Source organism: Lissotriton helveticus, chromosome 5_1, assembly GCF_964261635.1.
Source record: "Lissotriton helveticus chromosome 5_1, aLisHel1.1, whole genome shotgun sequence".
Classification (NCBI taxonomy): domain Eukaryota; kingdom Metazoa; phylum Chordata; class Amphibia; order Caudata; family Salamandridae; genus Lissotriton; species Lissotriton helveticus.
Window position 1 is genome coordinate 1,673,474,228 of NC_136065.1, and position 23,876 is coordinate 1,673,498,103.

Below are 23,876 nucleotides of genomic sequence, written 5' to 3' on the forward strand. Positions count from 1 at the left end.
AGCTGTAAAGCATGGTTTAAGACAAAATGGCACTTAGTAAGGGTGAGCTGTAATGCATGATTTAAGATAGATGATCGCGCTTAGTAAGTGTGAGCTGTAAAGCGTGGTTTAAGACACATGATGGCTCTTAGTAAGGGTGAGCTGTAATGCATGGTTCAAGAAATGAAGGTACTTAGTAAGGGTTAGCTGTAATGTACATTTAAGGACAGGAGAGCAAGGGTGCCAGTTGTTATGCATATTGAAAGACATGATGGCACTTAATAAGGTTGAGCTGTAATGCACATTTTAAGAAAATAAGTGAGTAGTAAGGAGGAGTTGAAATGCACAATTTAAAGACAGGATGGCTGAGATACGGGTGAGCTGTACTGTGCATTTAAGTACAGAGGATTGAGCATAGTAAGAATCAGCTGTAATGGACATCGTGAGACCGGAAAGCGTGGAGCAGCAATTAGTTGTAACGCATATTTTAAGATACAGATGATGCACTGAGCAAGGGTGGGTGGTAATGCACATTTTAAGATAAAGAAGACAGCACTATGTAAGGGTGAGCTGTAATGCATGTTTTAAGACTGGGGATGGGACCGAGTAAGGATGAACTGAAATGCATATTTGAAAACACAGATGATTGCGCGAAGTAAGGGTGAATTGTAATACACGTTTTATGGCATACAAGTAAAGGTGAGCTGTAATGCATATTTGAAATCACAGAAGATAGCACTGTAGGTGTTCGCGGCAATGTACATTTTCAGAAGGATGTTGCGAAGTGTGGGTGCCCTTTAGTGCACCTTTTAAGTCAGGCTAGCTCTACGACCAGGGGTTTGCAGGCATATTTAAAACTGGGTGATGAGGGGCATGAGTAAGCTGTAATGCACCTTTTAAGACACACAAGATAGTGAAGCGGAGGCTTTAATGTGCATTGTAAGGTAGATGATGGCGTGGAATAAAAGTGAGTTGTAATATACATTTTAAGACCGGTAATGGCGCAGTAGTGGGGGCGAACTCTCAGATTGACGAGTATTTCATGTCAATCACAAACAACCACACACTTGCAGGGGTGCCATACTGAACTCGCTGCAACCAATATCCACCCTCGTAATAGCGCAGGAGGAGAATAGATGGTATTTCTGGGGATGGCTTTTCAACCTCCCTGGAAACGTCTAAGGTTGGGGCTTCATATAGAGCAGATTGAGAATCTGAAAACCGTTTCCACTGAGCGATGCTGGGATCATTTATCAGAGCTGTGCTCAACTTGCAGCATGCATCATCGTGAAAAAGGACACACTGATTCAGCGGAAAACAGTCACCGTTGATTCCCCTTCTGAAATGGAGATTTACCCCTTACACACAATGCTGTTCCTTTCACACTTGCAGAGATCTGTGTCTTCTGCGCCCTACACAGTAAAACTGCAGAAAGTCGGTACCAAGTGCAGACAAGCACGCGAGTGGTGCGCGCACGCCACAGTGAAACATCTGTTTTAAATTAATCGGGCATGCGCCTGGGCACGATAATTCAAAACAGATGATGCCTGTGTGCGTAACTGCAAGCAATAGGCCGTGGGCAAAGCAAAGGGGGGACATGCACATGCCTTTGCCCAATTGCGTGCTGTCTTTCTTAGAAAGACGCACGCAAAGCCCAATAGCCTGTAACCAAAAACAAAACACACACACGAGCGTGTGGTGAGGCTTACAAAAATCTCGCCAGGGAAGTGCATGCGCGCAGCGTAGGCGAGACCTAAAAATAAGCATTTATTGCTTGTTTATAAAAAACCTACACAGTCCATATGGTAGAGTAGGGCTCTCCAATTTCTGTATAGCCTATATTTTTCACAAGCCAGTCTCTTACGAACAGCAACAGACTTTTTGTGACTAAAATGGCTGAGCTACGACCTTATTATGGACTTTTTAGCTGACTGTGGAAGGACATAGTCAGGGCTGCAGGCAGCAGCATGAATCTGTGGGTGGTGAAAAAGTATTTTCTGTATGTTAACATGCAACAACTACTTTTCTTATTCAAAAACAATTAATCTATTTTTTTAGGTCAAATAGCTCCCTGTGATGTAAGTATCAGTTCAAATAGAACACTCTAGCAGAGAATGGGAATGGCGGTCTTGCTCTAAATCAATCATTTTACACATCCAATTTTTTTTGGGAGGTGGGGGGGCGGGAGTATTTTTAAAGGGAAGTAAATTGCGCCCAGATCAAAGCCTTATCGGGATTCCTAAAGAAATAAGTTTCAAAACAGAGGAGGGCTAACATATGGAGAAATCCCATTCATAAACATCTTTTGCAGAAGCCATGCTATGGACTCCGTCTAAGTCCGTGCAGCAATTCATAGGCAATTCTGTCAAGGAGTCAGGAGATTTCCCTCTAGGTCAATCTGTGGCAACAAGAATTTGTGCCTGACCACTAGGAGTAGGGAGTACATACCTTGGCCCCATACTAGCTTCTCCACTGCACTGCTATTCACCTGGTACCACCCAGTGTCTTCAAAGGCTGCCAGGGTGATCTCATCCAGCTGTATTAAGCGTGCATCAGGAAGGGAGGCAGTCATGATGGATCCCTGCAGTACCCGTGCCTCCCAGTGAGAAGATGGGAGGCCAACTGTGTCCTGTGAAGCAAAGAAGAGTTAAAGGGTTACTGTTGGAGTGGCTCCAGTAACATTGGGAGGCTGGTCTATGTGGGCTTGCCTACAGCATGGGATCATTCTCAGATTCAGAAGTGTTCAATATTCCCCGCTTTGGGGACTGAGGAACTCCAAGTGGCTGGCAATATTCTAAGTTTCTGAATGCGAAATGTTTACCCTTTTTGGAGCAGTACTGACAGAAGTAACCAATGAAAAGTTACTTCCTTCTAAAGGTAATGGCCTGTAATATTATCAGCAGCTATGCCTAGTTCCTCCCTAGTCATGATCTCCACAAGCCCTCTCGGGCTAAATAAATACATGCCGTGCTAGAAAGGTATGCATATTTCCAAAGAAAACCGCAGAGAACAAGACAGCCCATCATTACAATAGTAACATAGCCCTATTATTATGGTTTCACAAATTGAAGTTATTTAGAGGCAAATGTTCAAAACCCTTTTGCAGTCACAAACGGTGCAATTTGCAAAATGACAGGGTTTGCAAAAACACAAACTTGCAATTTCTTTTATGCACAACATCTTTTATGAGTTGGATTCTTTTTTTACTCTTAAAACGGTTTTTGATGTGATCCTTTCCATATTGCATATTAGGAGGGATCATGAAAGAGACATCCTCCTCCTATTTCTGAATTGCAAGAAATGTGTCAATGATTAGTGACATCAATTGTAGTTGCAAACCATTTAGGAGTTTCTGACCTCCGAGTTAGAGTAGCAACGGATTTGGAAAGTGGACTTTGTAAATCATGTTGTGACATTTGGGGCGGGGGAGGCAAAGCCCCCAACATGATTTATTCTTTTCCCCCCTTACCCACGGTCTGCCCAAGCATGAAACATTAAAAAAAGCTTTCCTCTCTGCCCCCACCGTCTCTGCCCAAGCAGTAAACATGACAAAAACAAGCTTGTGCAATGCAATAGGTCTTGCATTTGTGAAAGCTAGAGCTTCTGGTGTTGAAAACGATAATGTTTTTAATTTAGTTTTTTGTATGTAGTGGAGTGATGATATTTGCATAGCGCTATTGCCATTCGTATGACCTTGTGCCGCTGGAGAACCAGAAAATGGGAAGGAGTAGTTTCTGTCCTGTAACTCCAGTTCTGTAGTAGGGGTATCTCTGTTATAGTCATAATCTAGTGAATAGTCCCGCCCATGTGCGTGGACCCCGGAGCAATCAAAAATAATCTCTTACAGTGTCAAAAAATGCAGAAAATGCATAGACACTTAAGAGAGAATTTAAAGACAGATAATGCAGCCAAAAGGCTACACTGTCCAGTACTTCAACTAGAAATTCCACCATAAAATCCACAAAACAGCAAAGCCTGTACAGATTTCCCTTGCTTAACAGCAAAATCCCTCAGGAATGATAGAGAGAAGAACCTGGACAGACAAGCCCCATAGGCTGCCATTATGTGGCTTAATTAGGATACTGTGCCTTTAAGGAACCTTCCAGAACCTTCTCTCAGTATCCCAGAATGCATAGCAGGTCCAACTTAGCCTCAGTTCTTTTCGAAGGCGTAGAAAACGCCAGACCTGTAGCATTATGATCATGAACAACACTCCACCGGGGAGGCGGGAGGGCGCTTATGACTATAACAGAGATACCCCTACTACAGAACTGGACTTACAGGACAGAAACTACTCCTTCTGTAGTAGGGGATCTCTGTGTATAGTCATAATCTAGTGAATAGAATGGCAAGCCCATCCCCACACCAAGCGGCGGTGGAGAGTAAAATAACGCCACTACTGTGCGAACAGATTCCGCAGCGAAGCCTGCCCAACCTGAGCGTCTGCCCTGGCATCAGAGTCCAGGCAGTAATGCTTAGCAAAGGTATGGACCGACTTCCAAGTGGCCGCCTTGCAGATCTCTGCAATGGGAACATTACGGAGCATAGCTGTCGTAGCAGCCTTGCCCCTGGTGGAATGAGCCTTAGGTTTGCCCCCTAAGGTCTTATTAGCTTTGCAGTAACACAACTGAATGCAGGACACAATCCACCTAGAGATGGACTGTTTAGAGGTAGCAAGACCCGTCCTGACTGAGCCATAATTGATGAACAATTGGTCTGACCTACGAATATCTTTAGTCTTATCAAGATAAAACTTCAGCACCCTCCGCACATCAGGGAGGGGAGACAAGAGTAATATGCTGGCTGGAAAAAAGGTAACACCATCCTAGAAATATCAAACACTGATAGGGATTGCAAGATTAAGTAAAGCATGTGAAATGTAAGCAGGAACAATATAGATACCTTAACGCTGGTTGTGAATAAAACCAACATGGCCACTTTGTGACCGCTTTATCTTGATTTATTTTGTTGTTGTAGTTTTATTTATTTTTTCTCTCTGCCTGAGGCTAAACTTTTGAATAGAAAAATGTCTGAAAAAGACGACATTTGCAGCCAAAGGTTTTGGATCCATTTCACAGGGGAACGAAGCAAGGAAAGGCAAGGAAAGAGAGGGTAAGAGCTGTTTGCTAAAGAAATGGTTGTCAGCATGTGTGGCGAAGCGAGGGAGAGCTGAAGAGAAAGAAAGACAAAGGTGGACGGGCAGTGGTAAAGCAGAAGTGAACACTGAGTGTTGTTGAAAGAAAGAAGAGAAAACGAAAGAGAGGGATGCCATGTTAACCAGATGAAGTTCACAGCCCTAAGTTTCAACACACTTTGTTATTTTGGAGGGCACATTTTAACAACAAACAGGCCAAAAAGATTTACCTCTGCCAATGCCTGCTAGATATTTTAAGAGCAAAGTTAATCATAAACTCAGACAACGTTCACCGTGTGAATCTGGTAAATATGGGACACTGTGCCACAGTATACAAAGCAGTGCCAATGTGGTTTTAATCGTAAACAGAAACAAACGCACATTTGATCTTATTCATTGCAGTATATTTAGAATGACATATTATCAATGACCTATTTGTGCACAAAGCATTTTAAAATCTACAGAAAGAAACTTCTGTCTCCTGTGGTCCCTCTATAGAGAAGCCTCAAAAAGATAAACATTTTCAGTGTTGTATATTAATGTTAACACAATATGGCTGCCCGATATTATTTCACACACAAAGAAGGTTACTTAACCAGTTATATAAAAAAAAAGTGAAGAGGAGGTCTAGGACAAATTGGCATAAAATCGTAATATCGTTGTAAAAGACACAGCAACCCAAATAGAACATCGCAAATGTACCGCAACAAGAGTCCCTCTGTCTCCTCCCTTCGGGGGGTGGGGGGTGGGGGGAAACACCAACTGACTTCAGCTTGTGGCAGGGGCGCAACTAGAACCAAATTTCGGGGGGGGGCTAACACTTCAAATGCTGGAGGCGGAGCCAAATTCAGAGTCAGACTAGAAATTGCTGGTGGGTCATCCTGTCATTGTAGTGGCATAATGCATAGGGGTTATTTTGTTGCCGATACATCACAGCTCAATTCAAAGCACGTTGGGCTCTAACATTAATGTATTCATAATAGTATTTACCAAGTTTTGCAGGAAGTTTAGGACTTTCCTTCAAATAATTCTAGTAGAACAAATATTAAATGTTGTATTTTAGTAAACATTTAATGAGTTTACCTACCCTCACATGACATTTATTTTTATAATTACAGTTTTACCAACAATTAGTGACATATGATGCACTGTAAAACACCTGAGGTGAATTGTATTGGCTTCAACCCATTAGCCGTTCAAAATACTTTTAGAAGATATTTGGGTACCTCCATCGTCCCACCTCCCAGAGTGGTTCGAAAAATGGTGGCAAATAGTGCAGTTTAAGCACACTTCTATAGTTATTGTTCTACTGAATGAAATGAATGATTAAAAATAATATGTAAAGTGCACTTTTACCCTAACCAAGCAGCCTGGTGCTGAGCAGTAAATGAAGGAGAGGTGGAGACTGCACTAATATGGAAAAGGCACTTTTTTTTGTGAAGGACTGGAGTCCTTGGAGCTCGGGAGCCAGAGAGTTTCAGTGTTTTGATGCCAGAAATGAGCAGCATCAGCATTCATTAGGTACTTGCCTAATGTAAGGAATGTAGGCAGTTGGCTACTGCAAAGCATAGGATTTTGGAAAGAATATAAAGAGTGATACAATGGTGAAGAAGCAGAGAATCTGTTTTATGGAGAGTGCCAAGATCTAGGAACAACACTTTGAAGTCACATTGTTTCACATTCAAAGGCAATAGACAGTACAGCAGTGAGTGAGAAGAGATTGTGAAGCAAGGGGGCAGTCCTCAGATGAGGCATGCAAGAGGGTTTTGAATGATTTGAAAGCAGGAAGCCCAAGATAGACTTCCATTATCTAGTTGTGAGAAAATAGTTTAATTTATAGCAGTCCTGTGATCGCGAGAAGAGATGGTTTTGCCTAACATGAGGATGCTGTTAATGCAAGGAGAAAATGTGACTGATCTGCTGAAAGAATGAGAACACTAATGCAGGATTCTTTGCTGAGTCAACCTCGAGTGGACGATGGGTCCAACTCCACCACCACCAAATTGAAGACCATATCTATTCATTGGAGGTTCCCTAAAGATGAAGCCCTCTGTGTTGTCATAATTGAGTTTTGATTTGACTTAATCCAGGAGGCAACTGTGAAAAAGCAAGATCATACTTCCCTCTCTAGCAGCACTTGAGCCCCAATTACTATGCTGATACACACTACCCGAAACATTAGCTTTAACACTTATTATTCAGTCAGCACTCTCCCTAATGTACCTCCACTTTCCCTACAATAGTCCACATTGGCATTGCTCACAGCCACCCAAAAAGTTGCATTTCAGAGCGCTGCCACCTAAGGTTTCCATGATTGAATGCTAACAGGCAATATACCCCAGCCCAGGTTAACTAAGAGCAGCAAGTGGGCCTTATTATTGCGCATACGTACTGAGCATCAGCCACGAGTCCCATATTCAGGAAAGTTTCCGGGTCACCTGTGGTGCCACTAATCACCAATGTGCTGTCTCCTGAGCCACAGGTGATAATCAAGTCCAGCGATTCATGGAGTGCCTCCACTGATGCGGCAGCCCTCTCAGCTTGTGTAGAGTAGCGGATGGTCAGTCAACCTTTTGTGTTTATCTCCTACGTTGTGGTCTGGATTTCAATCTGTTCTGGGATGACGAATAAATAGGGCTTCCCGAGTTTGTCAGAGCTTCAGCCAATTTCCATACTGCTGATGTATCAGTATAGATGTGTGATTTCTCATTGTACAAGACTTTCAGGTTCGCTGGGGAATGAAAACATGTACTTGTAAGTTGTTTCTTAACTTCCAGATATGCTCTCCCCTGTTTTTGCACCATTAGAGTGTAATCTGGAAAATCAGTACTTGTGTATCATCAATTGTGGATAGTCCATTCAGGCCAGCCTGGAGCTTTTGTGGTGCCCTGACCCAAAGAACCTGTTTGTCTATAATGCTCCAACTGTGTGACCCTGGTCAATTGCTTTCCTTCACTGCGACTCCTTTTTCAGGATCATTATATTTTAAGGCACCTTGAAATAATTGTTCAGGATGCAAACTGTGCAGAAACCTCTCTTGTATATTGTTTAATGCACCACGATGTTGCTCAATATATAACAATAAAGGCCTTATATAGGAGGCTCTAAACACCTGCCTAGGCATGCTTGCCTACCACAAACTGTCAACTGGAAGCCAGACTTTTGTCACAGCATGGGCATGGTCTGTTTCACAGCATGACTGATTACAGTTAACCCTTCACCCTGTGAAAAATGCTGCACATCATGCCGACAGTCTCACTGATAGCGCATTGCATGGCCTCTTCAAGGAGCAGAACCTGAAGAAAATTGTCCTGCCTGCCCACTTTTTGGCAGTGCTGGGGTCATCTCACCTAGCACACTGCCCGATTATGCCGCTTTGTGTCAATCTTTGATACCAGAGCTGTATGAGTATGCTTTATAGTGAGCAATATAGGTTAAATATGTCAGCAGTGTCCACAGTTGCAGTTCAGCCCTTACCTCCATGCCCTAATCTTCAACTGTCAGCTCTCCCCTGTCTCTTACCTTCTTCCTTGCATGTCTACCCTTCCTCTTTCTTGCGGAGCATTACTTTTTCTGACTGATTAGTTCCCTCATACACTCGCCTTTCCCCCTGCTCCCTCCCTCTTTCCTATAGCCTGTTACTTTCGCTCACTGGTTCTGCCCCACTTTCATCCATTTTTCCCTCCATGCTGTAATTTCCCATCGGATTGCACCTGGCCAGTCTGTTACCTAAATAGCGGATATTTTTAAGTAACAGCTGGTTAAAAAAAACCTTGGAACTCAGCAAAAGCTCATAGTTAGTCTTGTTTGAAATACGAGGTCCAGGCAGTTAATACAGGTATATATCCATAGACACTGGAGGTATGCAACTGTATGGCTGTGTTTTTCTTCTCGCATAGTTGAATATTTGCTGCATTTGCCACATAAACTGCCTCACAATCTCCAGATGTTAACAGAAAAAAAAATGTTTTTAGCTTAAATGTTCAAAAGTTACTAAAAATGCAGTAACAGGTTGCCACGCAGTGGAAGGACTTTTGAAAATGGTGACTGGTCACCTTTCTGTTGCTTATTTCTATATTTGAGTTTTAAACTAGTATTAATGAGATGCAACCAATGTCTAGACAGTGTTAAAAAGTGTCAAATTTACAAATTCATATAGTAATGCTATCACAAAATGTGCAGCATTATGCAACATAATGTACTCAACCTTGCTGCATGATTTGGCTCACCCCTGCTGCAGAATTTCAGTGGCCCTGCATAAATCACATCAAAATTATTACCAAGCAACATACACAATTCCTAAATTATTATTAAAGCTAACAGAGTCTTACTCTTCGCTGTTCAATAATTGTCTCTAAACATTTTTGATGACCTGACTTTATGACTTCGATTCCCCGTGTATTATATCTAATAATTGCAGCTTCACATTCACTGTGCTCCAGATGACTTTTTATTTTTGTCTATTATATCTGAGTGCGCATTGCGAACTCCTCAAGACTACTATACTTTATGTGACACTCTTTACTGTGTTCATTTTCAACCCCATTGTCATTTTAGTTTGGTGACATTATAAATTAAAATAAATTGCCTGAGCAAAAAAGTTAAGAGTTGTGAGTGAATAATTGTATTTAAAAAAAAAAAAGGCTAACAGCAGATTTAGTTGCTATTCACTTACCAGCCTCCTCCCCATTTGCATCTGAAAATGTGGCAACCCTATGTTTATCATGAATGATATGCCCACTTTACAATCATCACTCCGCTACATTCTTTGCAAAAGTCTGTCGTGATGTGGCTGTATTCCTTTTTGTTTGCAGGATACGCTGTTCATTCCCGGACGGGGAGGGGAAGGTTGACTTTACTCCACACCTTTGAACACTTTTAACTTTGCCAGTCTCGCCGCTGTTGTCATGCAGATACAGCCATTAAGGAATGAAAGGGTCATTCATGCAGGGGGGTGTACTAAAAGAAAGAAATGGGTAAATAGGATAAACAAGAGGATAGCTGTAACCGCCAGGGCTTCAGGACGGATCGAGTAATATCCTGGATGAACCTTGACTACTGCCTGGCAGCCTCAGCCCGGCCCACGGAACCTGACGGGGGGGGGCTGAAGCCCTTTCAGCCCAATGGTTGTTGCGCGCCTGGCTTGTGGCACACGCACTGACGATGATGGGGGCTCTGCACTGACAGCCGCCACCCGTAGCAGTTGGGTGTCCCGTGTGGTTTTGAAGTTTAAGGGGGCAGAGAGGACTTCACCGCCTCATCCTAGTCGGTGTCTGGGGCCTATGTGCCAGTAGCTGTATCCTTGCACCCAGAAGTCCCTGCCCGGAGAGCAGACAGATCTAGGTAGCTTTCGGGCTGGTAGACAGCCAGCTGGTTTCTGCCCGGTTGCTGCCTCCCACTCTGTAAATCCCTGAATAGCGCCCGCCGCCCACCATGAAGTAAGGTGAACGAAAGAGACCAGTGTACACGAGAATGATGAGAGGGCTGACTGTTAGGCCCACTGACCCACTTTTTGTTGTTGGCAGCCTGGGAGAGCATAGAAGTAGTACAGCACTGCCGTGTCCTGTGCCCCGAGGGAACTGTTCTATGTGGCTCCTGATGGCAACTCAGCCTCCTCTAGTGATCACTTGTTGTGATATTCAGGTGACTGCGTCCCTTCTTTTCTGAAGTTGTCAACATTTTCTTTGTGGGCCTGCTGTCCTTTGCATCACATTCTAAGCATGCACAACACGTTAGAATTCTAATATGGTTACGTTTTCCTGAAAATCTCCTGCACAATGTTTTTCACAACCTGTTTTCTGAAATGTGAGTAACGTGTATATGTTTACACGTTGGTGTAAAAGAAATAGCACCTGTATTAACGCGTACAGCCACTTATCAATGAGAATAAATCTGTAGTTAAGAGGTGCTCCTCGGGTAGAAACGGAAGTGATCTATCGGGTATGTTACCCAATTAGGCGCTGGGAAAGATTAGGGACGCTGCAGTCAGCGTATGGTAAGCAGCATTCCACTCGGTATGAGTGATTACAGCAGGTCTTGCAGACAGCGCATGCGTGCTAATGCTAGACCTAAAAAAGTAGCATCTGTGCTTCATTGGACATGGGCTACTGAAGAAGAAAAGAAAGTGTTTGTGGCATGTGAGCTTTGGATCACATGCAGTGCATAGCTCGCCATGTAGTGTTGGGTCTGGATGTTTGCACTTTGTTTTTGTTCGAAGAAGTCTTTCCAGTCACGCTCCATCGTAAGATTGTTTTTTCCGCCATCGGGTTTGGATGTGTATTGCTGCACTTCGGCACCGTTTCTCGGACCCCTTCGACACGCAATCAACTACCCTCAACGGTATTGTTATCGATCGCGGTTCCCCATTCTTTCCGCATCATCTCAACTCGACTAACTTCGATCGGAAAACTCGTGGTGGGCAATTGGGCCTGTGTACCAACCAAAAAGAGAGAGTAAGGGAATTCTTCACCGGAGGTGAATGGGGATTACTCCTGTTCCCCTAGATAGGTATGTAGCAAACAAAGGAGGAGTATCACCATACAGATTTAAGAAAATTTGGCAATTGGGCCTACCTGTGCCGACAGTGCTAGCAGTCGATGGAACTGACTCCATTCAAGTTCTGCCCCGGGTTTCGCGCTGAGTTTCCACGCACAAACTTGCACGAAGTGTGCAACCTCTTCCTGTCCCCGGAACACTATGAGAAAGATTGCAACGACTGCCAATAGTTTCAATCAAAGAAGATGCTTCGTGACCGTCTGGCTCGACGTCACAAGATGCAACACCACAGCGGCTCCGCACCAGACATCTTCAGTGAAGATTCCGACACAGAACATCACGTTCAAGGAGCCGAGGAAGAGGAAGAACATATCTCCGTGTCTGAAGCCAAGACAAGCCTTCCGTCTCGGGCTCGAGCCGGCCCCATATCAGGGCCGGACCGACACCTTCGGCACCAAAACCGAATTCCAGACATTTCCTGGTAACAATTCCACCGTTACCGAAGAATCCACCTTCCGCACTGAAAGGCTCGGAGCCGAAACCTTTGATGCAGAAACCAGCTAGTAAGGAGAAAGACACTCCCTCTAAAGAGCCTCGGCTCGATGCTTCGCTTTGGATGCAAAGCAGAATAAACGGATTATAAACCCTGATACAGGACATATCCATGCCACCCTTCCAAAGAAACGTAAAATAGACCAGCCAGAGGATTACCACATTCCTCTCAAAAGGAAAAGTGTGGGTACTAACCATTCTCCCCCTTACATTCCACCTCCTTCTCCCACTGATCCTAACTTACTTATCACACCCTCAAATTCGCTACCACCACCACTATCACCTAACCCACAGGATGACGGGGTTAGGAATGAGGATCAGGGGAGGCCACAGGACATTGACCCTTGGGAGGATTATTACACTGACCCAAATACAGATAATAACCCTGATCTGTATCCCTCCAGACCCTCCCCACCTGATGATAACATTGGATATATTGAGCTTCTTAACAGGGCTGCTCAGTATTATGGGGAGGAACTCCATAAAGAGACGTTAGAAGAAGATTTCCTCTTTGAGACCCTTAGTTACTCTCAAAGAACCACTCAAACACTGTCAATGCTTAAAGGCATGTTAAAACACACAGATGAGATATTTAAAGATCCTGTGAGGGCAAGAATTATTACACCTAGGGAGGACAAAAAATATAAGCCTGCCCCTACTGACCTGCTTATATCAAAGGTCAGTTGCCCTTAGACTCTCTTGTGGTATCCAACGCTCGCAAGAGAGCTAACTCACAGACCACAGGTGAGGCTCCTCCTCCCAATAAGGAGTCTAAGATCATTGATGCCTCTGGCAAAAGAGTGGCTTCACAAGCAGCCAATCATTGGCGCGATGCCAATGCTCAGCTTTGCTGGCTTGCTACGATAGGGCTCATTACAATGAGCTGGAAAAACTCATGCAATTTCTGCCTGTGAACACAAGACTAAGGCTAATGACCTTCTCTAAGAAGGTAAACGTATAAGCAATATCTATATCAGGTGTGCCCTGGATGCAGCAGACACCGCAGCCCGCGCTGTAAATACTAGTGTCCTCCTACGCATGGATTGCTTGGTTGATAATCTCAGGATTCAAGCCGGAGGTGCAAACTTCCATTCTCAACCAAAGATAAGGAACATCTCTTTGGCCCAGCAGTTGATACCTCACTGGAGAAAATGAAGAAAAATACGAAGGTCGCAAAGTTCATGGGTTCCTTGTAGTTACCTACCAATAGGGGTTCCTTACGCCGCTCCTTTTACAGGGGTGGTTCCAAAAATGTATCCACCGAAAATCCCTTTTCCTCTTACAAGGGCAACAATCAATCCCCCTCATCAAGAGGTTATTTCTGAGGAGGTTTTAGAGGAAACAACGGTAAGGGACGTACTTCCCCCGCAAACAAACAGTGACTTCCTTCCGTTACCCCCGATCATTCCACTCCTATAGGGGGACGTCTCTCTCAGTTCCTACCTGTCTGGAATTCAATCACCTCAGACAAGCAGGTACTACAAATTATCCAATATGGTTACTGCCTGGAGCTTACAGACACTCCCCCAAATATTCTTCCAAGATCACATGCAATGTCACAAGAGCATCTTGCACTTCTAAGGCAAGAGGTTCTCTCTCTTTTGGAAAAACACACTATAGAGCCAGTCCCATTACAATACCAGGGGACCCGGGTATACTCCCTGTACGTCTTAATTCCCAAAAAGGACGGCTTTCTTAGGCCTATACTAGACCTCAGGGAACTAAATCTATATATTCAGTCGGTCCACTTTCACATAGTCACACTCCAACAAGTGCTCCCACTTCTTCAGCAAGGAGGCTTTCTGTCCACTCTGGACTTAAAGGACACCTATTTCCAGATTCCCATTCACCCTGCTCATCGCAAATACCTCAGGTTTGTGGTAGACGCCCAATATTATCAATTCAAGGTCCTCCCATTCGGAGTAACTACCGCACATAGGGTTTTCACAAAATGCCTGGCAGTAGTCGCAGCTCATCTAAGAAGACAGCACATCCACGTCTTCCCTTACCTAGCCAGCTCGCAGCAAAGCTGCCCACGCCATGCTCGAAAAACAATGCAACTGCTCCACAACCTTGGGTTCACGGTAAATCTCACCAAGGCCGTCCAACATACAAGTGTATCTAGAAGCCATAATAGACACTCAGAAAGCTCTAGTGTGTCCCAATCCAATAAGAATCCGCAACATGCAGACTCTAATCGCTCAGTTTCAGCCCCAACACTCATTACCAGCTCGAGTGTTCATGCAATTGTTGGGAATGATAGTGTCTTACATTTTAATAGTTCCTTACGCAAGACTCCAAATGTGACCCCTCCAGGAGTGCTTAGCATGTCAGTGGAACCAGGCTTAGGGTCGGTTATCAGATATAGTGTTGGTGGACGGCCGCACCCATCACTCTCTGTAGTGGTGGTATACACAAAACCTTTCAAAAGGACGGCTCTTCACTGACCCAGTTCCACAGATAGTGCTAACAGCAGATGCATCGGTCACTGGTTGGAGAGCTCATCTCCAAAAGCATACGATTCAGGGAACGTGGTCTCTGCAGCAAAAGCAACTCCACATAAACCATCTCGAGCTGCTAGCAATTTTTTTAGCGTTCAAAGCGTTTCAACTTCTTCTAGTAGGCAAAGTTGTCCTAATTCACACAGACAACATGACAGCAATATACTATATACAAAAACAAGTGGGGGGACACTCTCTCCGGCTGTCACAATTAGCTCAGAACATCTGGAAATGGGCCATAGCTCACAAAATATATCTCCTTGCTGAACACCTTCCAGGAGTAAACAACCAGATTGCAGATCTGCTCAGTCGTCAACGACAACAGATCCAAGAATAGGAACTCCACCCTCAAGTCCTGCTCCAGTTCTTTCAAATGGGGGGCCCCCCAGAGATAGATCTGTTCGGCACACATCCACATGCAAAATGCACAAACTTCGCATCCAGGTATCCACACCCATTGTCCAAGGGCAGGGATATTTTGCTTACGTTTTTTCACCTCTCCCACTCATTCCATTAGTGGTTCGCAAGCTCAGACAGCAGTCCCTGACACTAATCCTAGTTGCTTCCGCATGGCCCGTCAACCCTGGTTCACAATCCTGTTGGAGTTATCAGTAGTACCTCACCAAAAATACACCTTTACTCCCAATCTCCTCACTCAGAACCGTGGAGGGATAAGGCATCCAGATCCCAGTCATCTCAACCTTGCGATCTGGCACCTGAAATCTTAGAGTTTGACTATCTCAATCTTCCCCCAGACTGCATGAATATCATCTAAGAGGCTAGACACCCTACTCAAGAGCACGGTATGCAGCAAAATGGAAGCGGTTTGTGATATACTATAATAACAATCAAATCAATCTGCTGGACGCTACAATGCAAAACATCCTTTGCTATCTGTTACATCTACAGTGTTCCAGTTTAGCGTACACATCCATACACTTACATCTTGCTGCAATAGCTGCATATTAGCAGAACAGACAACATCTGTCTCTTTTTAGAGTGCCTCCTATTAAAGCATTTATAGAAGGACTTAAAAGAACCGTTCCCCCAAGACTTCCACCTGCTCCAGTGTGGAACTCAACATCGTCTTTACCAGACTCGTGGTCACTGTTTGAGCCATTGCACAGATGTGAACTACAAGTTCTTACTTGGAAGGTAGCTTTCCTCATTGCCATCACATCTCTGAGAAGAGTGGGTGAGCTTCAGGCACTAACCATACAAGAACCATTTTTACAAATACACCAAAACAGAGTGGTTCTTAGGACTAACCCCAAATTCCTACCTAAAGTCATTTCTGCCTTTAATATCAACCAATCTGTTGTGCTGCCTGTATTCTTCCGTCAAACAGATTCCATGGCAGAACGAGCTCTTCATACCCTAGATGTGAAAAGAGTATTACTGTACTACATTGAAAGGACAAAACCTTTCCGTAACAGCAAGCAACTCTTTGTTGCTTTTGCTCCACCACATAAAGGCAATCCTATATCAAGATCAGGTAGTGCACGGTGGATAGTCAAGTGCAGTCAAACATGTTACATTAAAGCTAAACGCACATTGACAATTTCCCCTAGAGTACACTCCACTCGCAAACTAGGGGCCTCTGTCATTTTTAAGGAAATATACCCATAGAGGACATCTGCAAAGCTGCAACATGGTCTACCCCACACACATTTACAAAACACTATTGTGTTGATGTGTTAGCTAGGCAGCAAGCTAGTGTGGGCTAAGTAGTGTTACAGACACTATTTCATATAGCTGCAACAGCTACAGGTTAGCCACTGCTTTGGGAGTTACTGCTATATAGTCTATGCACAGCATGTGATCTACAGCTGACATGCCTCGAACGGAAAATGCTCCTTACCACAGTATGCGTCTTTTCTTGGTTTGTAGAGCTATAGATTCACATGCGCCCACCCACCTCCCCGGGTACCTGTACCTGTTGCAGCGCTATCTTACTTCGATACAAACTACATGGACATCTCTCTTTACTACTCTAACTAACTCCAGCATCACCCTCTGTGGCAAAACAATCTAATGATGGAGCCGATGCCCATGCGCACTATCGCCGAAAGGAGGAGTCACCTACCTCGTGACTGGAAAGACTTTTTGAACAAAAACAAAGTGCATCCGGACCCAACACTAGATGGCGAGCTATGCACAGCATGTGAATCTACAGCTCTACATGCCAAGAACAGATGCATACTGTGGTAAGTAGCATTTTACTTTATGCTTTGGGAAGCAAATGCAGGTACGGGGTCTGTTGTATCTTGCAGGCCTCCATCGTTGCATTGGCAACCTATCCGGGGGTGGCAGGGTATGCAAATTATGACCATCCTAATTAATATTCATTCCGGAGGTAATTTCGTGACGGCCTGCGATTGGGCACCTTCCAGCACCAGGTGTCAGCCGCTACCATAGCTGTACAATATTTGAGGCTGGGGTATTGGGTCATAATATTGAATTCTCAAACTCACTCAGTGCACTTTGCATTGAGTCGGATTCATTGAGGACAATGAGGTGGCCAATGAGGCGTTCAGCTTTATGTACCTTCAAGCTCACCCTAGCCAATAACGTTACCTCTGTATGTGGTTCATGTAAAAAAACACTTTGCGGTTGTTTCTACCTCCTGTTGGTTATCACTACTTATAGACTGTTTTATCAAGTGGTAGTGTGGTGCAATCAACAGCAGTCTGGTTTGTAGCATAGAGTCATGGCATGATGCAAAACTGGGTTTGTGATATGGGTTGACAGAGTAAACCTGTGTGGATTCGTAGCTCATATTGCTAGTTGATATAGTGTCTTGTTATCATGTAATGAGTGGTGGAGATGCCTGGCTGGGGGTGGCCGGTGGTAGGGGAGGTAGTGAAGTGTGAGGTAATGAGGTGGTGGAGAAGTGAGTAGAGGGAGTGGAGTGTGGGGGGTGAGATGAAAGCTGGTATCTTATGTTAATGTGTGTGGCCATATCCTTTTCAATCGAAATACGCCGATGATACCCAGCTGGCAGTGGTTCTCAATGGGGACTCTGACCAATTGGCATCAAACTTTGCGGATGGTTTGAGGGCTGTTGCTGGCTGGCTTACCACCAATTGTTTACAGCCCAACGCCCTCAAAACCGAGGTGATGGTATTAGGGAAACATCCTGATCTCTGGGGTGCGAGCAGGTGGCCTAACGAGCTGGGACCCCCCCTAAACCGGTCTCCGAACTTGAAAACCTTGGCGTGTGGCTGGACTCCAAACTTACCTTCTCGTGTCATACTAAGAAGGTGGCATCTACATGCTTCGGCATCCTTTGTGGTTTGAGGCCTATCCTCAAATTTTTCGATGCCTCCACTCGCCAGTTGGTGATTCAAGCTAGCATTGCATCAAGGCTTGATTATGCGAGTTCACTGCTTTTAGGTGCTAATCAGGCGGAGGTCCTGCGACTCCAACGGGTGCAGAACGCGGCTGCCAGGGCTCTGGTAGGCCTGCCACGGTTCTGTTCTGCCCGCAGCACAATTTCTAAACTACACTGGCTGCCTGTAATCAGACGCATAGAGTTTAAGACTCTGTGTTTCGCGTTTAAAATTCTTAAAACCGACACCCCTCCCATCCTTCAGCATCTCCTGACCCTGTACACGCCTTCACGTAGCCTCCGCTCTGCAGGTCAAAATTTAGCACTTGTTCCGTGCTTTTAGAGATGCAGACTGGGTGGCCGTTCTTTTACTGTGTTGGCCTCCAAGCTTTGGAACGCGCTCCCTGTGCATATTCGATCCTTAGAAGATCTTTTTGCTTTCAGGAAGGTTATTAAAACGTATCTTTTTTCCCTGCCTTATTAACATTTTTTACCTTGTCTATTCTGTTAGTTATGTTACCTTTTCAGATACAGCGCCGGGACGCCCCTTTGCTGGGGCAGCTGTGCGCTCAAAAAAATCAATTAACATAACATAACATAACAGAGTAACAAGTCCGCTTCTCAAATTTCATATTTCACTATACTAATTCACCACTAATCCTTTAAGGGTTCCGGAGTAGCGTGCTACTCTCCGAAAAAACGCTTCAACACCCCCTTTGGGGTAAATATATATATATATATATATATATATATATATATCAAAATTCTCTATAAAAAACAAAGTGAAGCTAAAAAACGCTAAACAGCCCAGGATGACTCTTACTTTAAGCTGATGAAAAGATTGCAGCTAAACAACGTCATTGTACGCCAATCAAACAAGGGCGGAAACATAGTCCTGTGGCCGCGCAATATGTACATGACGGAAGCCCAAAGCCAGCTTAATGACAAAGAATGCTACAAGCGGAGTGTCATGGTGTCAGTTAAAACATCTTGGGACCCTTTTTACTCTAGCTTGTTAGCATGGAAGAGTACGGGTCTTTTGTCACTAGATGAATTTCGATATCTCAAGAACGATCACTCTGTAATGCCAGTGGTATATTTCATACCAAAAATCCACAAGGATGTTGAAAATCCTCAGGGGAGGCCAATAATATCGGCTTGCATCAGTATCATGGAAAACGCTAGTAAATACGTGGACTTTTTTCTACAGGAACATGTGAGGTCTTTACCTTCTTTCATCTTAGATACAGGGGACTTGTTGCGAAAGCTGGAATGTGTTATCTGGCAAGAAGATTTTTTGGTCATATCATTGAATGTCTCTTCGCTATATACCAATACCCACCATAGAGATAGACTCAAGGCGGTAGAGCATTTTTTTAAGAAACGATCCATTTGCTTCCCTGAACATAACAAAATATTAATGGCTATCATTTCTATGTTACAGTAAAGGGGGTGGTGATGGACAGAGTATTCCGAATTAATGCAGAACACTCCTACCCAGTCAACAGATCAGGGCTTGATCCATCACCGTTTTTTAGCTCACTGCACCATCCCAGTTCAGAACCTGGCTATATGCAAATTAGTCTGTCCCTGGCCCAGTGCATCATGGGAACAGGGCAGACCAAACTACCAAGCCAATTCTTTCACTGGAAAGGAAACAAGCTTCCGGGGACCGGTTTCTGGCATTACAGCCGTCTTCGGCCCGGCTTGCTTGAATCCTGATGGTGCAGTGAGCAAGGGACTCGCATCCGAGTATACCCTACCACGCTTATGGTGGCCAAAACGATACAGTAAAGGGGGTGGTGATGGACAGAGTATTCCGAATTAATGCAGAACACTCCTACCCAGTCAACAGATCAGGGCTTGATCCATCACCGTTTTTTAGCTCACTGCACCATCCCAGTTCAGAACCTGGCTATATGCAAATTAGTCTGTCCCTGGCCCAGTGCATCATGGGAACAGGGCAGACCAAACTACCAACCCAATTCTTTCACTGGAAAGGAAACAAGCTTCCGGGGACCGGTTTCTGGCATTACAGCCGTCTTCGGCCCGGCTTGCTTGAATCCTGATGGTGCAGTGCAAGCCGGGCCGACGACGACGCCTGAAATGGCAGAAACCGGTCCCCGGAAGCTTGTCTCCTTTCTGGTGAAGAATTGGCTTGGTAGTTTGGTCTGCCCTGTTCCCATGATGCACTGGGCCAGGGACAGACTAATTTGCATATAGCCAGGTTCTCAGCTGGGATGGGGCAGTGAGCTAAATAACGGTGATGGATCAAGCCCTGATCTTTGGACTGGGTAAGAGTGGTCTGCTTAATTCAGACACTCTGTTCATCACCACCCCCTTTTCTGAATTATCATTTCTATGTGTCTGGAATTTTTTTTTTCTTGTTTCAGAAACAGGTATACCAACAAATCAGGGGTGTGGCGATGGCGGCCTGTTTCTTCCCCAGCTATGCTTGTTTGCATATTGGGCTGTGGGAGGAACAGGTCCTGCTGTCCGCTTCTGAGGAAATTATGAGTAATCAAATAATACGTTGGTAAAGATACATAGATGATTTGCTCATCATATGGAAATGGTCGGAGGGAGAGGCCCTCGAATTTATTGAGCAAATCAATATCAACAACTTGAATTTAAAATTCACTAGCCAGATCAGTAATCATCTAATCTGTTTCCTTGACGTTGAGATTCTCATCAAAGACAATCAATTGCACATCAGGGTACACAGAAAAAGTACAGCTGGTAACTCACTGCTACATGCAGAGAGTCACCATCCAGCTCGCCTGATTCGCAGCATTCCCTTTGGGGAGATGCTGCGCATCAGAAGAATTTGTAGCTTAGATGATGACTGTATCAAAGCCCAATTAGATTGTTGTACTAGATTCATCTCTAGGGGATATATCCCTAGCGTGGTTGATAAAGCCATGGCTAGAGCCAACATGCAAGGTAGAGCACAGGCATTGGTTAGTAGGACATCTAAGGACAACATTCCTTTGTCAGAACAGCCCATGAGACTTATTCTTAACCCATAGTAATCAACATCAGACTATTAGGAGGATAGTGAATAAAAATTGGGCTCTCATTAGGAATGACCCAGTGTTAGGAGAAAAACTAACCAGATCTCCTAATCTAGCTTTCAGGAAAGCTAGCTCTATGAGTGATTCGTTGGAAACGTGCAGTCCTGAGGTGATCCAAGCCACCTCATGGATCATGGGCAGTAAAGGATTCATCAAGTGTAAAGCATGTAATCATGGAGTGAATAAAACAGAATTCTCCACACCATTCAGTAACAGGCCAACAAAAATAGACAAAAAATTGACCTGTAAGACGGAGTTTGCGGTGTATGTGCTGGAGTGTCCTTGTGGCCTGCGCTATGTGGACAGCACTAGGCTGCAGGTCCACAAGAGGATACTCCAACACATACGCGCAATTAACAACGGTGATTCCGTTGCCCGTCACTTTTATGAGAAACATGCTAAAAAATCTAGTGAATTGCGTTACTTTGCAGTGGATTGTATTCCCCCATTGAGAAGAGGCGGAGACCGTGACACAAAATTGAGAAATGCATTTCATGCATATTGATTAAATGCCCACTTGGGCTTCATTGTTGTGTTTCACAACACGTGCCACTGTTTATATTTGTTTGAACTAAGTGCAATAAGAAAAACGTACATGCTGCTATATCCATTGCGATGCAAAGGGAAATGTTTTTAACTAATTTTATCCTTTTAGCATATTACTTTTTTTCGCTTACGTTTTTACATACAACGATTGTAAATAGATTTTATCTTCATAAAATTGTTTTATGATGATGTACAATTGTTTTTATCCCCAAGTCTAATACATGCAATTAAAATGTTGAGTGACTATATATGGATTTGACTCTAAGATAAAAGTCTATCCTGTTGGCAGATTGTAAAAAATGCAATCAGCACAAAGTTATAGGGAAGTTTTACACATGTTCTGTAAATTATTAACTTGTTTCTTTGCGATGGCACTGATACATTGTTTACTCAGCACGTCTTCCATGTTCATGGTAAAAATGTATGCGCTGTCACTTTAAAGAGGTGGTCTGCACCTAGTAGCGTGTCATGTGATCAAGGTCCCACGAGGACCGAAACGCATAATGGCGGCGGTGCTGGGCAGAAAATAAATATTGAATAGCACCAAACTTGTGGGATTCGCCTCGTCTTTTTCCGGTGACTGGGGAGCTGTGATAAGAGTACGCAGAATATATATATATATATATATATATATATATATATATATATATATATATATATATATATATATATATATATATATATATATTCTATCCTTGTCCCTATTCTATCCCTCTGCTACCCTTCTCAATCCAAATAACTGACTAACATCCACCACTCAAATTACTTTCATATTTCACTATACTAATTCAACCCTAATCCTATAATGGGTTCTGGAGTAGCGTGCTACTCGCCAAAAAAAAGAAGCGCTTCAACACCACATCAGGGATAACAAGCACTATATAAATGCAAACCTTTTCCCTCTTCTATCCCTCCGCTATCCTTCTCAATCCAAATAACTGATTAATATCCACCACTCAAATTACTTTCCTATTTCACTATACTATTTCACCACTAATCCTCACGGGTTCCGGAGTAGCGTGCTACTCGCCGAAAATGCGCTTTGATGCCTCGTCAGGAGTAGTAAGCGCTATATAAATGCAATTACAATACCTGTTCATACACAGGTTGCATAGCAATTTGAATTCCCATTCGCAAACTAGTCAATTTGACAATTTTTATTGACTGTATAATTAATTAAAATCATTACAGTAAAATCAACAATAAAACAATTTCTTGTATATATAAAAGAATAGATACTTAAAAAGCTAAAGTTAAAAGCTAATGCTAAAATCAGGACTGTGATTGGTTGTATCATTTGCATGCATGAAATATTTTGTTCAAATGACTGAGTCCAGCATGATTGTCCATTACCCAACTTATGTGCCTTAGAATTAGTCTGTTGCAGGTGAGCACATAAGCTACTCTCAATGGTACATTGAGTATCTTACTAGGTGCATTGCTTGCTTGGAAGGGGGCATGCAAATGGGACACAGTCAATGGTACTACGTGAATGGATCCCGTCCACTGTGGCCCACAGCTTTTAAGGCCAGCCTGATTTGGTGGATGAATTTCGCCAGTCTTGCCAAGATCATTGTGCTGGTAATGGACAGACAAAAGGCTGATGCTTCGCTACAAGACTTTATATTCTTGCTGAGGCAAATTGGGCGCAGCAGTCGCTGGCGATCATTGTTGAGGTTTGGGCAGCAACAGAGAAGGTGCAGCCAGGATTCCTTCTTGTAGGTGCACAATCTGCAAGTTATGGATTCCCCTTTTCGAGCCCAAACGGGATTGAAATCAGCTATCCCCAGCATGGTCAGCCTCATATATAAAATTTTACTTCGGGTCTGAGTTGTGAGGGACTCCCTTAAGTAGGGTTGTTCTGTTCCTGCCCTGTATGAATCATTTAGTGAGTCCAAGTGCGGGCTTCGGCGAAGAGATTTGTAGTCAAGGTCGAAGGAAATTTCGCGCACTTGTCTATTAATGGCTTTCTTCCATGCGCTCAGGGGGATGTCCTGCCGCGGCATGCATTCTTCCTCGATCTTCAAGACTCGTATTGCCTTTCCCAGCCTTATATGCCATTCCGAGCCTGGCCACTCGAAGATAGATCTCAAATGAATTTTTAAAGAGTTAGCCGGAGCCCTTAATATTCTTAAATATAGCTTTATAATCTCCCCCTGACATATCAGGTCTGGTCTTGCAAGGCCGAGCTCCAGTCTTAGCCTAGTTTTCTTGCCGACTTTGGTATTTGTAGCACCATTTTATATGCCTTGGCCTGGGCTAGA

At 43.9% G+C, this 23,876-nt stretch overlaps 1 protein-coding gene across 1 annotated transcript in view; it reads right to left on the reverse strand.

Annotated features, from left to right (window-relative positions):
- CIROP (ciliated left-right organizer metallopeptidase) overlaps positions 1 to 23,876 on the reverse strand; it is a 451,682-nt gene that overhangs the window by 140,290 nt on the left and 287,516 nt on the right. Inside the window, 1 exon segment of the mRNA XM_078640610.1 lies at positions 2,428 to 2,608. Coding sequence (XP_078496736.1) covers positions 2,428 to 2,608 — 181 coding nt within the window.